This window comes from Erinaceus europaeus, chromosome 4 (genome assembly GCF_950295315.1).
Source record: "Erinaceus europaeus chromosome 4, mEriEur2.1, whole genome shotgun sequence".
Classification (NCBI taxonomy): domain Eukaryota; kingdom Metazoa; phylum Chordata; class Mammalia; order Eulipotyphla; family Erinaceidae; genus Erinaceus; species Erinaceus europaeus.
Genome location: NC_080165.1, coordinates 134978492 through 134995722, shown reverse-complemented (window position 1 = coordinate 134995722; position 17231 = coordinate 134978492). Strand labels below are relative to the sequence as shown.

The 17231-nt window shown below is 38.1% G+C and overlaps 1 protein-coding gene and 1 pseudogene across 3 annotated transcripts in view; both read left to right on the top strand.

Moving 5' to 3' along the window:
* The window catches only part of KPNA5 (karyopherin subunit alpha 5), a 38622-nt gene that overhangs the window by 11107 nt on the left and 10284 nt on the right, over nucleotides 1–17231 (top strand). For 2 of the 3 annotated variants that reach the window (XM_060190586.1, XM_060190587.1), the window contains 6 exons: nucleotides 2104–2204; nucleotides 4513–4644; nucleotides 9660–9748; nucleotides 13013–13112; nucleotides 15843–16006; nucleotides 16917–16995. In XM_060190586.1, the coding sequence (XP_060046569.1) occupies nucleotides 2104–2204; nucleotides 4513–4644; nucleotides 9660–9748; nucleotides 13013–13112; nucleotides 15843–16006; nucleotides 16917–16995 (665 nt within the window). The remainder of the gene's footprint in view (nucleotides 1–2103; nucleotides 2205–4512; nucleotides 4645–9659; nucleotides 9749–13012; nucleotides 13113–15842; nucleotides 16007–16916; nucleotides 16996–17231) is intronic. The other variant, XM_060190588.1, reaches the window with a different exon arrangement.
* LOC132538388 (U4 spliceosomal RNA) lies at nucleotides 16370–16501 on the top strand (annotated as a pseudogene).

The following is a 17231-nucleotide window of genomic DNA, read 5'->3' as shown; positions in this document are numbered from 1 at the left end:
TCCCGTCCATCATACTTCATAGGGGTGGTTGTTGTTAGATTATTTTAAGTCACATTAATCATTCAGAATTATTTTTATCCTCTTTTAAAAGATTTTTTACATGCATAGTATTACAGCCTACTACAGGATGTATACTTTTGTTGAAGAACATTGGAGCACTAGGTTTATCAGGTAGGGTGTGTGCTTTACCAGGCACGTGGCCCAAGTTGATCCCTAGCACAGCACAGGGGTACTATGGCACTTGGGGAAGTTCTAGTTGTGTAATATCACCCCCCCCCATGCTGCCCCCTGTGTTTATGTCTGTATCTAAGTGAAACAGTGCAAATAAAATGATAAAATTTTTGTCCTTTTTTTTTTAAATGAGGACAGTTTATATTTCGAAAAGCCCAAACTTAGAACACTCTGGAAACTCTGAATACCCATTTGCTAAGTTTACAAAAATCTTAGTAGTTGCTGTCTTAGAAGCATGACAATTGTGGGGGGAGGAAAGATGAAAAGGAAGGAAGAAGTTTATTAAGTAAACAGTCTCTTTAAGAATTGACTTCTAAGGTTTCTATATTCTATTGACTTGAAACATAATCTATTTTTTGTGGTTACCATTTGTTCATTTTGTTGATTAAGCATGACCATAACCTTTGCATGTGACTTACTTGTAATCATTAATATAGTCAAACAAGAATCAAGACAATCAACCGTGGAAACGAGATCTTTGCCCTGTGATTAGCTGTAGGCAGATAACTTAGCAGCAGCTTTGCCTGGTAACTGGCTATATGACGAAAGGCAGGAGTAAGCCTAGTGTATTTATGGATTTGATTATGCTTCATTTTGAAGAAATGGTAAAAAAAAAAAATGTGTCCAAAAGGCACTTAAAATATAGTGTAGAGCAGTGAAGCAGGTCTGCAGGTGTCTGTCTTTCTCACCCTGTCTTCCCTTCCTCTCTCATTTATCTCTGTCCTATCTAACAATGACAATATCAACAACAACAATAATAATAACTAAACCAACAAGGGCAACAAAAGAGAACAATAAATTAAAAAATATATATATATATATGTATGTGTATATATATATATTTAAAAATATATATAGTGTAGAATATGGGAGAAAAGAATTCTGACCTGGAGGTCAGATTTATTATCATAAATTATAATCATAAGTGATAATTGAATTAGTTGATAGATTGGATAAATTAGATAAATTGTGAAGTATTCCAAAGAAAGAGTGGAAGAAAGCATCCCAAGCCCAAAGGGGTACCCCCCACCCTCCAAAGAAAAATGACTAGAGAACCCCACAATAGAATCCTTTACTGAAATTAAGGAAAAAATACATATATTTTTTTGTTTGTTTGTTTCTTTCTTTCCTCTGACCTAGCTTTCCTGCCCAGGTCAGCTTTTTCAGATATATATAGAGACAAAGGAGAGAGAGCACAGCACCAGCGTTTACCCCAGTACTGCAGTACTATTTGGTGTGGTATTCTGGGGGCTCGGACTTGGAAGGCAAAGCAGGTTCCCTCCCAGGTAAATTGTCTCCCCAGCTCCAAAGAAGAATTCTTGACTCCTGGGCTGTCAGTAACAAAAATAACTTAGTTTTAGTTTAAAATCTCTTAGAGATTTTATAGTTTTCAGAAGCCCTTTGTATTTCATCAGAATTTCTCAAGAATTTCTGTGAATAGTAGATAATAAACACGTCAAAACAACCTCACCTGGCCGTGAGACATCAGACAATTCATGATTGGTAGTGAAGGAGATATCACTGGAAACAGTTTCATAAAGAATTCTTGGAACTTTATTCATTATCCCCTTGGTGTGTTGTAAATGTTCTCTCTAAAATAGCCTTTAAAGAATTTACATAGCTGCATAGAAAATAATAGTTTTAAATTTTTTTCTTACGAGGTTACTGGAGGAGAATTTGCTTTACTGTAGACATTCTAACGATTAGAACATTTGTCATATTTTTGAATATCCAGCTAAGATTTTTCAGCTTAAAGTGCAACATAGAAAAAGAGTCATTTCGTGTGTCCTTTTTAACTGTCAAAGGGACCATATCATTTGTCTTGTTCTATATAATAACAGAATTCTTTTTGTTTGTTTGTTTGTTTTTAACTTTTAGAGCCTAATCCACCAATAGATCAAGTTATACAAAAACCAGGTGTTGTACAGAGATTTGTGAAGTTTCTTGAAAGAGATGAAAATTGTACTTTACAAGTGAGTTGTATAGTTTTTTTTTGTGATCACTTTTTAGACTGATAGTTTAAAGTGTCTAGTTTGAAACTGACAGCTGCAGTGCTGATTATAGGATTATAGTGTAAGCATTCAGTTAGTGAAGAGTAAGGCTAGTTCTTTTTAGAAGCTGCTACCAAACAATTGGGGAAACTACAAAATAACAAAATCTTTATGTGCAGTAGGAATTATCAACCTTTAATTACTTTCAGTTTTAGACAGCCTCCAACAGATATGGAATATGTCCTGTAAGAGTATGTGTTTTGACTTAGTTTAATTAGGGTTGTAGTAGAAACTCAGTCTCTTAAAACATTTCCCTCTGATTTTGTTTTGTTTGTTTGTTTTATTTTGTTTTGTTTGCTGGGGCTTCATGCATGTGTGGTTTTGCTTCTGTAGGCTGCTGTTTACATTTAGGTTGATTGAGAGAAAAGACTCCATAGCATCTTCCCTGTAGTGTCAGGACTAGGCCACATGCATAAGATGCATGCCCTGCTTGGTGAGCTATCTGAAATTGGAGAATTTCAAATAAAAATAATCAATTTTTTTAAAACTTTTTTTGACAAATCAGAGAAGCTGGCATTATTGTTATATGGTAAAGATTAGTTGAAACTGAATAGAAGTTTTGCCTCTTTTTTTTTTTTTTTACTTTTTAAAAACAATATATATATCATAGCAGTACAATCCAGTTTGCTGCAGTTCCTGCTTGCTCGTATGACTCTTGATGTTAATTGCTGGACCAGTGAATTTATGATATCTGGTACTTACTAGGTAATCCTTTCACCTGAAGATCCCAAGGAGACTTTTTGAAGTGACCTTTTAGTTATATCATTATCTAGTATTTTAGGACTATGGTCTTCATTTTTTAAATAAAAATTTCTGTGGTCTAGGAGGTGGCACAGTGGATGAAGCATTGGATTCTCAAGCATGAGGTCCTGAGTTTGATCCCAGCAGCACATGTACCAGAGTGATGTCTGGTTCTTTCTCTACAATCTTTCTAAGGATAAATAAATAAATTCTTTAAAAAAAAATTCTCCCAAGTGCCACACATAATGTAACTATATTTTTCCCATGCCTTTTGTTAGTGATTTCAGTGCATGCTTAGTTTATGAATCATAATGGTATCTACCCTAATCTGAAAAGTTATTCATTTATAAATGGCAAGTATTTTTAAAATTTTGCGGTCATTACTCTTTTGGTTGCCTGTGGACTTGTTTATCATTTTCGATAAATTTCATCTTAATACTTGGAAGCCATGGATTAAAGCTTTTCTTCTGTTACAGACCTAACACATATAAATATATCCAAATTCTAATGGAATCAGTAGGGCTAGCTTCTCAGAGGTCTGCTGTTTAAAAAATACATGATACTTGTCCTGATTCTGCTAATAATGAACTCTTTGACTTTCAATAAATAGTCTGAATCTCTGGACTGAACTTCTAATTTTTTTCTTAAACTAACAGGCAGGTAATAAATGATTCTTAGGGAAACAAAAATACTACATACGATTCTAAGTTCCATTACTATGCTACTATTCCAGCAGCTTGTTTATTTTTAAATTGCTTGCTTTTTATAACTTCTGCCTTTGTAATAGCAAATATTTGGAGTTTTTAATTAAATTCAAATATGTTCAATTATTATTTATAATCTTACTAATTTTTTTTTTCTCAGTTCTTATTTTTTCCCGAATAGTCCATTCTTCGTAGGATTCTTTTTCTCTCCCCAGTCCCCTCATTTTTTTTAACGATATTTATTTATTTCCTTTTGTTGCCCTTGTTTTATTGTTGTAGTTATTGTTATTGTTGTTATTGATGTCATTGTTGGACAGGACAGAGAAATGGAGAGAGGAGGGGAAGACAGAGGGGAGAGAAAGATAGACACCTGCAGACCTGCTTCACCGCCTGTGAAGTGACCCCCCTGCACGTGGAGACCCGGGGGCTTGAACCAGGATCTTTACCTGGGTCCTTGTACTTTGCGCCGCGTGCGCTTTTAACCCACTGTGCTCCCCTCACTTTCTTTATAGAGATAGAGAGGATGAATGATAATAGCACTGAAGCTTCTTTCAGTGCAGTGGAAACTGGGCTGAGCACATGACAAACCAGCATATTATCCAAGTGAGGTATTTTCCCAGCCCAAAGAGGCCCCCCCCCCCCGTTTTTTTAATTAACAGATATTCATCCTAAATTGAAATCGGGTTTCTGTAATCTCCCTCTTGGGCTTGTTTAAGCCTTCCTCTTCTTACCCCTCCTGACATTTCTTTAGCACCTTCATGTATTTTGCTTGTATTTTTCCTTAGTTTGAAGCTGCATGGGCATTAACTAATATTGCATCTGGAACCTTCCTGCATACCAAGGTAGTGATTGAAACTGGGGCTGTTCCAATCTTTATAAAGCTTCTCAGCTCGGAGAATGAAGATGTTCAGGAACAGGTGAGTTTCCCACTTGAACTGTCTCACTGACCTCCAACAAAGGTACACAAATTGATAATCTTACCTATAGAGGGAGAAAAACGGCATACTTTAAGATAACAATATTTTTCTTAAAAATTTATCATTTGCAAGAGAGAGGGACACACACGCACCCCCACTTACCCCCCCCCCCCCATTTAGCTCTGGCATATGCCAGTGCCAGAGATTAAATCTGGGACATCTGGAGGCTCAGGCATGAAATGTTGGTGCTCTGTTGCTCTAAGTGTTACCTTTTTTTTAAAGTGTTACCTCTTTAGAACTTTAGAAACTGTTCTCCTTCATGCTTTACTGTATGGTTGTTGATATATATGCACATAAATATCCCGGGACCCTTTCTAAGAATTTTTACTTATTGATTTAATAATGATCGACAAGACCATAGGATAAGAGGGGTATAGTTCCACATAATTCCCATCACTAGAGTTCCCATCCCCTCCATGGAAGCTTTCCTATTCTTTATCCCTCTGGGAGCATGGATCCAGGATCATTATGAGGTGCAGAAGATGCAAGGTCTGGCTTCGGTAATTGCTGGACATGGGCTTTGGCAGGTCAATCCATACTCTTAGTCTGTTTATATCTTTCCCTAGTGGGACAGGGCTCTGGGGACGTGGGGTTCCAGGGTACATTGGTGAGGTCATTTGTCCAGTGAAGTCAGGTTGGCGTCATGGTAGCATCTGCAACTTGGTGGCTGAAAAAGCATTAAAATACAAAGCAGAACAAATTGTTTAATAATCAGGAACCTAGAGACTATAGCAGATGAGATTTGGGGTCTCCATTTTGGAAAAGACTAGTAGGTCTATTTTAGGTCTGTTCCAAGGGACCCATGACTTAACTAATTTTTGCCTGAGTTCCACAGCTAACATACAGGTGGGCCAAAGGTGTTCCCCATGACCCTGTTTACTCCCTTCCCAGAGTCTTGCTTTGGTGCAGTATGCCCTGCATAGTTGACGGTTCACTTGTGGTTTCCTTCTTTTTTTTTTTGCCTCTGAGGTTATCACTGGGGCTTGGTGCCTACAAATCCATTGCTCCTGGAGGCTATTTTTCCACTTTTGTTGCCTTTGTTGTTTATTGTTTTTGTTGTTAATTGTTGCTGCTATTGTTGTTGGATAGGACAGAGAGAAACCTAGAGAGGAGAGAAAGACCTGCAGACCTGCTTTACTGTTTTTGAAGCGATTTCCCTGCAGGTGGGGAGTTGGGGGCTCGAACCAGGATCCTTATGCCTGTCCTTGTGCTTTGCACTATGTGTGATTAACCTGCTGTGCTACCGCCCAGCCACCTGTTCTTTCCTTTTTAAGCTCCACTTATAAGTGAGATCATTTGATATTTGTCCTTCTTGCTTTGACTTATTAAATGAGCATGACCCTCCAAGGTCCATCCAAGACTGAAGCAAAGGAAATGGCTTCATTGTTTTTGATAGTTGATATATATATATATATCACAACTTGCTTAGTCACTCATCTGTTGTTGACATATGTATTGTTTCCAAGATTAGGCTATTAGAAATTGTGCTTCTATGAACATAGGTATATAGAGATTTCTTCAGGTGGGTATGTTTGTTTTCTTTATGTCCACAGGAGAAGAATTGCTAGGTCATAAGTTAGGTCCATTTCTAGTGTTCTGAGAAGTCTCTAGACTGTTTTCCACAGGGGTTTAGCCAATTTGCATTATCACTAGCAGCATAGAAGGGTTCCTTTTCTCCACATCCTCACAAACATTTGTTTCCTTTTTAGTGTTTTTGACAGGTGTAAAGTGGTATCTTTTTAGTGTTTTTGACAGGTGTAAAGTGTTGTCTTTATAGACATTTTCTGATAATCAGTGACTTGGAGCATTTTTTTCACATGTCTGTTGGCCTTTTGAATCTCTTTGGTGAAGATTCTGTCTGTATCCTCTAATTTTGGAAGGGATTGTTCATTTTTTGTTTTTTGTTTTTTTTAATTTATTAAAAGGAAACATTGACAAAATGCCAGTCCCTGTTTGGGCACCAGATGCCAGGCTAGCTTCGTGGGTGGGAGACAGACTACCACGGACTCATGGCTGAGCTGGGAAGCAGTGCAATGTTTATGGAGAAAATAATCTGCATTTATAGTTTCCAGGAAGGAAGTGGTAGGGTGGAAAACAGGATGTGACTAGGAGAGGGGGCAGAGCGAAAAGAGAGTGCAAACCAGTGGGGGTTAAACCAGTGCCCTCCAGACAGGGCGGGTCTCAGGTAAAACAGTGATTATGTAAATAGACCACAGTGTTAAGCAAGCAAACCTACCATGGTGGTCAAAACAGAAGGTCTTAGAAGCAGAATTAGAAGCATACCAACAACAAAACCATAGGGTAAGAGGAGTACAACTCCACATAGTTCCCACCATCAGAACTCCATATCCCATCCCCTCCCCTGATAGCTTTCCTATTCTTTATCCCTCTGGGAGCATGGATCCAGGGTCATTATGGGGTGCAGAAGGTGGAAGGTCTGGCTTCTGTAATTGCTTCCCTGCTGAACATGGGCGTTGGCTGGTTTATCCATACTCTCAGCCTGTCTCTTTTTCCCTAGTGGGGCAGGGCTCTGGGGAAGTGGGGATCCAAGACACATTGGTGGGGTTGCCTGTCCAGGGAAGTCAGGTGGGCATCATGGTAGCATCTGGAATCTGGTGGCTGAAAAGAGAGTTAACATTTAAAGTTAACATTTAAAAGAGAGTTAATATTTAAAGCCAAACAAATTGTTGACTAATGAACCTAAAGGCTGGAATAGTGCAGATGAAGAGTTGGGGCTAGTAGGCCTATTTTTAGTTATATTCCAAAGGGCCTATGACTATACTAGTTTTTTTTTTTTTTCCCCTGAGTCTGAAATCTGATATGCAGGTGGATCCTAGTTATTGTCTGAGGAGATGATGTCATACTGGAAAAAGGACTAGAAAGCTGGATCAGGGAAGAGAGTAGCTCCCAAATGTGGGAAAGGTGTATAAATATTGTTGACTGTAAACCCCACTGATTTGATCTAATCTGGGGCCCATATTCAGTTTAGGAGCCTGTGTGACCTCTGCATCCCTGTAGATCTGAGCTCACATTCTGTCGTGAGTAGATTGATTGTTTTTTGTTGCTGAGTTTGGTAAGCTCGTCATAGATTTGGTTATTAAACCCTTTGTCCACTGTGTGGCATGTAAAGATCTTCCCCCTGTATGGGGTGTCTCTCTGCTAGTCATGGTTCCTTTTGCAGTGCAGAAGCTTTTCAGCTGGATCTGGTTCCTTTGATTTATTTTTGCTTTTGTTTTTCTTGCAACTAGATCTGAGTCATCAAAGATGATTTGAAAATTTACATTAATAAGGGTTGTACAGTATTTCTATCTAGATATTTTCTGGTTTTTGGTCTCTTATCCAAATCTTTGCATCCATTTGGAGTTTACTTTAGTGCATGGTGAGCCCCAGTGACCCAGTTTCATTCTTCTACTTGTTTCAACCCAGTTTGCCCAGTACCATTTGTTGAGGAGACTCCTTATTCCATTTAATGTTTTGGCTCCTCTTGTCAAAATTAAATGTCTGTAAGTGTAGGGACCTTCTGGGCCCTTAATTCTGTTTCACTGGTCTGTAAGTCTGGTTTTGTTTCAGTACCAGGCAGTTTTGATTACAGTAGACCTGTAATAGTTTCAGGTCTAGAAGTCTGATGCCTCCATTCTTGTTAGTCTGTTCTTAAAAAGAAAAAGTGGGGGGGGGGGGAAAGAAAACTGTGGAAAATAGATTAAGAGGGCCAAGTGATGGCTCATTGGGTAAAGCACATGTTACAATGCACAAGGATCTGGGTTCAAGCCCCTGGCTCCCACTGTGGGGGAGAAGCTTCATGAGTGGTGAGGCGGTGCTGCAGGTATCTCTCTCCCTCATGTCTCACCCTTCCCTCTCAGTTTTCCTCTCTGTCTTTATTCAAAATTTAAAAAGTTAAAAAAAATTTTAATTGAAAGAGAAGCAAATAAGGCGTAGTATACTAGTGTAGACGGTAAAAATACTAGCTCATATGTTAAGCATTAAAATAAAGTTTCTCAGTTGAAAGGCTAACCAGGCCTTTTTCTCACATTAATTTTATAGGGCATTCATCTGTGTAGACATGTCTCTCTCCTTACTACTTTTTTAAAATTTATTTTTATATTTATTTATTTTCCCTTTTGTTGCCCTTGTTATTTTAGTTATTGTTGTTGATGTCGTTTTTGAATAGGACAGAGAGATTGAGTGAGGAGGGGAAGACGGGGAGAGAAAGATAGACACCTGCAGGGAGTCGGGCTGTAGCGCAGCGGGTTAAGCGCAGGTGGCGCAAAGCACAAGGACCGGCATAAGGATCCCGGTTCGAACCCTGGCTCCCCACCTGCAGGGGAGTCGCTTCACAGTCAGTGAAGCAGGTCTGCAGGTGTCTATCTTTCTCTCCTCCTCTCTGTCTTCCCCTCCTCTCTCCATTTCTCTCTGTCCTATCCAACAACGACAACAACAATAATAACTACAACAATAAAACAACGGCAACAAAAGGGAATAAATAAATTAAATAAATATTAAAAAAAAAAGATAGACACCTGCAGACCTGCTTCACTGCCTGTGAAGTGACTCCCCTGCAGGTGGGGAGCTGGGGGCTCAAACCAGGATCCTTAGGCCAGTCCTTGTGCTTTGCACCACGTGCACTTAACCCGCTGCACTACGGCCTGACTCCCTCCTTACCACTTTTTACAAATCAATCAATCCTTTAGGATAGATAATTGAAAAATACACTAAATATACATATTTTATTTTTATGTGTAGATTCTGAGTATACAAACTATTTATTGAACAGAATATTTTGTTTTTAATTTGAATAGAAATTCTATTAAGTGACAACTTGAACGTTTTCCTTTTTTTTTTTTACTGTCTTATTTCTTTATCTTTAAAACGGTCACTTTGTTCAAAACATGTACTAAATTAAGAGCGTCTTTGTAAAGATATTGCTGTGAATTACGTATTTTTCTTATTTTTCTAAGGCTGTTTGGGCACTTGGTAATATTGCTGGTGACAATGCAGAATGCAGAGATTTTGTTTTGAATTGTGAAATACTGCCACCTCTTTTAGAGTAAGTACCTCAAGCTTATCACAGCTGAAATTGACACTTCCTTTGGAAGAGAAAACTGTGTTCTTCACAATATTTTTACATAAACAAACAAGTTCCTCAGTGGTGCTTTTAAATGACCTGTGTTTAGTGATGTGTGCAATAGCATAAAAATAGATCTGAGCCCCTATGTTGGAACAGGATGATGGGTTAGTGCGGGGTGAGCCATACCCATCAATCCTAATCTCGGAGAATTATGGAAATGAATGCTTAGAACAATAGTAACCATGTAAACCAGCACTTCTCCAATAGAGGGAAAATAAAAACACAGGGTATATTGAATTTGTTTAATGTTTAGTTGTGCTTAAAATAGCATGAAAATAAGTCTAAAAAGGTATTTGTTTTTTCTTATTTGTTAAGTTGTTCTTCATAGCAGTCTTTGTTTACCTGCTACTTGCTGTGTTAAAATATTTACTGGACTGAACAAATGTTAGGGGGCTGGAGAGAAAGCATGATGGTTATTAAAGGGACTTTCTTGCCTGAGGCTCTGAGGTCCCAAGCTCCGTCTCTCTAGCACCACCATAAACCAGAGCTGAGCAGTGCTCTGTTGTTTCTCTCTCCACTCCCCCACCTCTTATTGAAAATAAATAAATAGGCTATATTAAAAGGAGAAATGGTAGTTTTGTAATACAATAAAAATTAAATTATGTTAATACCTAGACTCTTAGATGAACAACAGTGTATCAATAGATTTTTCTTTGATTTTGAAATGTTTAGAGAACAAAGATTCAGAGTCATTTTTAAGTTTGTACTACTAAAATTTTTTTTTTTTCTTTATTGCTGCCAGGATTGTTGCTGAGGCTCCGTGCTGGCACTACAAATCCACTGCTCCTGGTGGCCTTGAAATTTTTTTTTATTTCTAATTTGTATTAGGTAGGATAGAGAGAAATTGAGAGAGGACAGGGAGATACAAAGAGGGAGAGAAAGACACCTGAAGGTGGAGGGTAGATAGCATAATGGTTATGCAAAGAGACTCTCATGCCTGAGGCTCCAGTGTCCCAGGTTCAGTCCCCTCCCCACCCCACCCCTGCTCCCCCCAAAAAAGATAAGACAGACACCTGCAGACCTGCTTAGCCGACCCTCTGCAGGTGGGCAGCAGGGACTCAAACCCTGGTCCTTGTGCTTGGTAATAGGTGTGCTTAACCAGGTGCACCACTGCCTGGCCCCCTAAAAGCCTCTTTTAAAATTTAAATTTAATTGATACTGTTGTCATGATTGCAGAATAACTGCATACTTTATTTCTCTTTTTACCTTTACTCCTATTTCTGGACTATTATTTGTTACTGTTTTAAACTGGTAGAGGTTCTAAGGAAGTACTAATCAATGAAGAAACTGTACTAGAAGATAAAATACTAACAGAATTAATAGTAATCTCATCTGTGTGCTGCTAGTTGTATAGAAAACATAAGCAATATATTTTCTATACAAAGAGGCTTAGAAAATTGAAACTTAGACTAGGTGTGGTCTGTTGCAACAAAAGTAAGGACTAGGGTGAGGGAGTTTGAGGGGGCATTGGAAACCCAGTGCATGACGGTAGAAGACTTCAGTCGGTGATGGGAGTGGTATGCAGACAGACACCTGTCACAGAGAAATGGAACATTGTACTCAGTGAAGCTGGCAAAATAGCTTGCATAGTGTGCTGCTTTGTCATCTATGTGACCCAGAATCGAGAATGGCCCACCTCCCAGACTACCTTTTAAGATCTTCTGTATAGCTATTTTCACCCATTATTTTATTTTATGTTTAAATTTCTTTATTGGGGAATTAATGATTTACATTCAACAGTAAATACAATAGTTTGTACATGCATAAAATTTCTCAGTTTTCCATATAACAATACAACCCCCACTAGGTCCTCTGTCATCTTTTTTGGACCTGTATCCTCCCCACCACCCACCCCAGAGTCTTTTACTTTGGTGCAATATGCCAATTCCAGTTCAGGTTCTACTTGTGTTTTCTCTTCTGATCTTGTTTTTCAACTTCTGCCTGAGAGTGAGATCATCCCATATGCATCCTTCTGTTTCTGACTTATTTCACTTAACATGAATTTTTCAAGGTCCATCTAAGATCAGCTGAAAATGGTGAAGTCACCATTTTTTTTATATCTGAGTAGTATTCCATTGTGTACATATACCACAACTTGCTCAGCCACTCATCTGTTGTTGGACACCTGGGTTGCTTCCAGGTTTTGGCAATTAGTTTACTTTATTTTTAGTTTTTTCTTTTATTAGTGATTAATGTTTTACATTTGACAGTAAATAAAATAGTTTGTACATGTATAACATTTCTCAGTTTTCCAAATAACAATACAACCCTCACTAGGTCCTCTGCCATCCTTTTTCAGGGCCTGTATTTTCCCACCCATTCTCCCCAGAGTCTTTTACTTTGGTGCAGTATACCAACTCCACTGATTATTGATTATATTAGTGTTTCTGATAAATTGTTTTACAACTGTATTTCATCAGTTATGTCAATTGTTGCTTCACATTTTTGTTGCTAGGTTTTATGAATTTGTAACTGTTTTGTCTTCATTATTGAATGAGTTTTTTTTAAATATGGAGGTTTTTTTTCTTAAAAGATTTCTTAGGGGGCTGGGCAGTGATACATCTGGTAGAGCACACACATTATAGTTTGCAAGGATCCAGGTTCAAGCTCCTATTCCCCCATGAAGGGGAGAAGATTCACAAGTGTAAGACATTGCTACAGGTGTTTTTCTTTCTCCCTCTCTGTCTTCCCTTCCCTCTCAATCTCTGTCTCTTTCCAAATTAAATGAGCAAACTATTTTTCAAAGGTTTTTTTGGCTTAAAAGTCTGTTTTGCCTGATACAAGGATATTTAGCTTGGCCCTTGTTTGCTGTGTTTAGATGCCGGGGGCATTTGGTGCTCGTGGCGCAGCTCGAGTCTTCCTTCTCCCTCTGCCCTCTGCCTCCCACTGGCCATTTGCATTCACTCGTAGCCCATGATGCTGCTGTTTTCTTACCCAGAAATTCCCGCTGTGATCTCATGAAATTCACTGTGTTGTGTCATTGTCATATTTGTCGTGTTAGGGTAACACCACTTGGCTGTGCCTGTCCCACCAAGGCATGACCCAAGAAGTAGTTTTTTTTTTTTTCTTTTTTAATTGTTATTGTCAAAATATTTTGGAAATTTGTTTTAAATATCATCCATCTCAACTGAGTTTCCTGCAGTTTATTGAATAAGTGACTTTTTTTTTCCTTTTTCTTGGCAGGTTGCTAACAAATTCAAATAGACTTACAACAACCAGAAATGCTGTGTGGGCCCTCTCAAATTTATGTAGAGGAAAAAATCCTCCTCCAAATTTTAGTAAGGTATGAATAAAATACACAAAGTAAGGAGTCTATCTAGTCTTTCTTTTAGTGGATCTTTAGAGACTGAGGAAACTTCCATTTCTTCATTTTTCATAGTGTCTTTTAATTCACCAGACAATACTTGCACAGTTAGAACGTCAAGAGATGCATAGTCTAAAGGAAGTTTCTTCCTCCTCCTCCTGCTCCTCCTCCTCCTCCTTCTCCTCCTCCTCTTTTTCTTCTTTATCTCCAGGATTATCTATGGGATTTGGTGCCTGTACAATGAATCTACTGCTCCTGGTGGCTTTTTTTGTTTGTTTTATTTTGGTTTTGATAGGAGGAAAAGAAACTGAGAGGGAGAATTGAAGGAGGTTTTAGAGAGGGAGGGAGAGAGCGAGAGAGACAGACCTGTAGCACTCTTTCCCTCCCACCCCACAGACATGAGGACAGGGGCTTGAGCCCTGGTCCTTGTTCATGGTAACATGTGCTTCTCCACTGTACGTGGAGATCAGGAGCTTGAACCTGGGTCCATGTGCACTGTAATGTGTACATTCACCCAGGTACGCCACCACCCAGCCAGCCCCACTATGACTTTAAGATCTCATTAGACCATGGTCATTAGATCTTTTGCCTTACCCTGCATCATTTTGTGGGTTAGTCTTAATTCATAAAATTCTTTCACAACCCTCCATGCCTTTTTGATTCTGTGGTAACTGAGAAGTAGATGGCTAAGTAGGAACTGTTGTAAAGCATTATAAACCATTTGGCATATAAAAGGGAAATAAAACCATTATCATAAGCAGAAATTTGATTTATCTATCTTAGAGAAAAGAATTTTGAGTGTACCCATCACATCTCAAGAAAAAAAGTCTTGAAATACCATTATAGTAAATGTCATATTCCTTTAAAAGGAATTTTGTATGATTTTTAGTAGTAGTAGGAGGGGAAGGAATACATATCCAGGTGGGTATAATGTAAGAAAAGTTATATATATATATATATATATATATATATATATATATTTTAAAGCATCTTATTGAGGTAGAACTTACATAGCATATACTTCTTCCACTGCAATTTAGATGACTTTTAAGTAAATTTTTAAAATTTCTTTATTGGGGAATTAATGTTCTAGAAAAGTAATATTTTTGAAGTGTACAAGTAACTGTCAGATTTTTTTTAAATGTATTTTATGTAAAATCTGTTAGCTGGCAATGACATAGAATTGAAAGGAAAGAAAACTGTACCTGTTTCATCTAAGAAGATAACAAAAGGCCAATGCATGTGATAGTGAACTCACTGATTATCTGCTACTTATATATTTAGACTTGTACATATAAAATTGACTTGCTAATTGTATATTCATGGGTTTAATAATCTTAGTGACTATTTTACCTCTTTAAAATAGTACAAAATGTCTGTTGATTTTTTTTTTTATTCCATCATCATTCCTCCTCCCCCCCCCTTATTTTTTTTGCTTCTTTTTGCTAGAGGCTAAGAAACTAGGGGGTGGGATAGGGACAGGGACAGTGACAGCGAGGAGAGACACCTGAAGCATTGCTCCACTGCTTATGAAGCTTCCCTTCTGCAAGTGGGGGCCAGGAATTTGAACCCCATAGTGATTTTATCAATTGTGCCACCACCCAGCCCCACATACTGAAATCTTATTAAGTGAACTTTGATTCATGCATTACTCTTTAAAATTTGTTTTTCTTTAAAGTGTATTTCTTTTATGGGGCCCAGAGGTAGCTCACCTAGTAGAACATAAACTTTACAGTTCAGAGGGACTCAGATTTGAGCCCCTGCCACCACATGGCTCTGGTTTGTGATGGTGTCTGGAGATTGAACCTAGAACTTTGGAGCTTCAGGAAGGAAAGTCTTTTTGCATACCAATTATACTATCTCCCTCCCTATGCCCCCCCTTTTTTATTTTTTAAGTTTTTTTTTTTTTCATTGTCCATGGAGTTCTTTATTGCTCCACAGAAGACCCTCACATATGCACTCTTCTGCTGAACCACCTTCCTGGTCCCTTCTCTCAGCATACTGTATCTTTTTGGGAGTGTATACATGTGATCTTGACGTAGTTAGGGAGTCTGATACTATTTCATTATTTTAAAAGTAAATGACTACATATCTTATTAATAGGCACCATAAATGGTTATATGTCGGGCTGAGCTTCACTGACGGGAGACAGATGACCCGGGACTCATCTCTTTATTCATGCAGGACACAGCACAATCTAAGCCGAGCTAAGCTAAACTCAAACTAAACTGAAAACAATCTTGTCCTTATATATATATACTAGCCAAGTAGGGTGGGGACAGGATGTGACATAGAGAGGGTGGAGAGAAAAGTGACTGGTGAATATCAGGGTGTGACAAGGAGAGGGGCCGGAGCAGGTGAGAATTCTACCACTGAGCCACCAATGCCCTGGAGGGAGGGTGGTGCTTGTTAACAGTGGTTATGTAAATAGAATACAGTGTTATGTAAATAGAATGCAGTGTCATGTAAATAGAATGCAGGGGGGATTAAACCAAATGAAACAGAAGAGGTTTTTAGAAGCAGAATTAGAAGCATACCAACAGTTATATAGTCATCTATGTGATAAGATAAACCTTATATATTTCTCTGTAGTTTTTGTAGCTTTGTGTTTTTGTTTTAATACTAGTTTCTGTGTTTTTCCTACAGAAAACTGGTTTTTAGGTAGAGAAAAATTCTAAAAATTGTTTGTTTGTTCTTTTCCCTTTCCAGGTATCACCTTGCTTAAATGTTCTATCAAGGTTACTTTTTAGCAGTGACCCAGATGTATTAGCAGATGTTTGTTGGGCTCTCTCTTATCTCTCTGATGGACCTAATGATAAAATTCAAGCAGTTATTGATTCTGGAGTCTGTCGAAGATTGGTGGAACTTTTGATGTAACTATAACTTATGATGAATAAGTATAGGATTGGGTTAAATTTAGAAATTAGAGTAATGACCTGGTAAATATATGGGAATTCACTCTTCTGGAAGGATTGTAAATCTGTGAATCCTATTTTGTATTATACATAGTGCACTAGAATGTTGAGTCTCACAACTAATGAGTTTCATTAGTTTTATGTGACTTATTAGTGAGAGGGACCTTATTCAATAAGTACTATGGAATACTAGCTGGTAGGACCTTATCAGGGCATTATTGATAAACTATATAGTTCTTGCTCTTATAGAGCTAACAATCTAGTTAACTGTTCATTACCATAATTTGTGTGAAAGTTCATATAGTAAAAATTATTTAATCTAGCTTTGCGCAGTGGCAGTATCATAGCCAATGAGGTTTATCCGAGGCACAATTATTGCTAATTGAAAAATTATTTAATCTTTCACTTCTATCAATATTTTTCTTTACTAGGCACTTTTTTTTCTCCAAAGGAACATTTTTTTTTCTTCACAGAAGCTAAAAATCATATAAGAAAAATTTAAAAGATAAATGTAACAGTTTTTTTTTTTTCTTTTGTGGGGGAAAAAAAAACAACAACCCTAGTTGATAGGTTCACGGCACAGGCATATGACCTGAGTGCAAGAAGACTATCAAGGGGCTGGGTGGGGACTCGCCCAGGAGAGTGCACATTGCCAGGCTCAGGGACCTGGGTTTGGGTGGGGACTCGCCCAGAAGAGTGCACATTGCACATTGCCAGGCTCAGGGACCTGGGTTTAAGTTCCTCATCCCCACTTGCAGGGCCAATGTGGATTGTTGGGTAAAGTGTTTACCAGAACTTTGCATACTTTTCTGAACCTTCTCTATAAATAATTATGTAGAATGTAAGTCTGTATTTTTATTGTTTTTAGGCACAATGATTATAAAGTTGTATCACCTGCACTGAGAGCAGTAGGCAATATTGTGACTGGTGATGATATTCAAACACAGGTGAGTTCAGATTTTAATGTAACAAATTTTTAATATAATGAGCTTTGAGAAGTTTATCATACTTTTTTTACATGAGAAAGTTATTTTATTTATGTATTTCTGTCATCGCCTGGGCTTCACCATTCTACTCAGAAAAGAGGGTAGCAGAGAGAAGGAAAGATACCACAGCACTGGAGCTTCTCCCAGTGCAGTAGGGGCTGGGCTTGATTCTTGCTTACGCATTGGAGAGCAGGTGC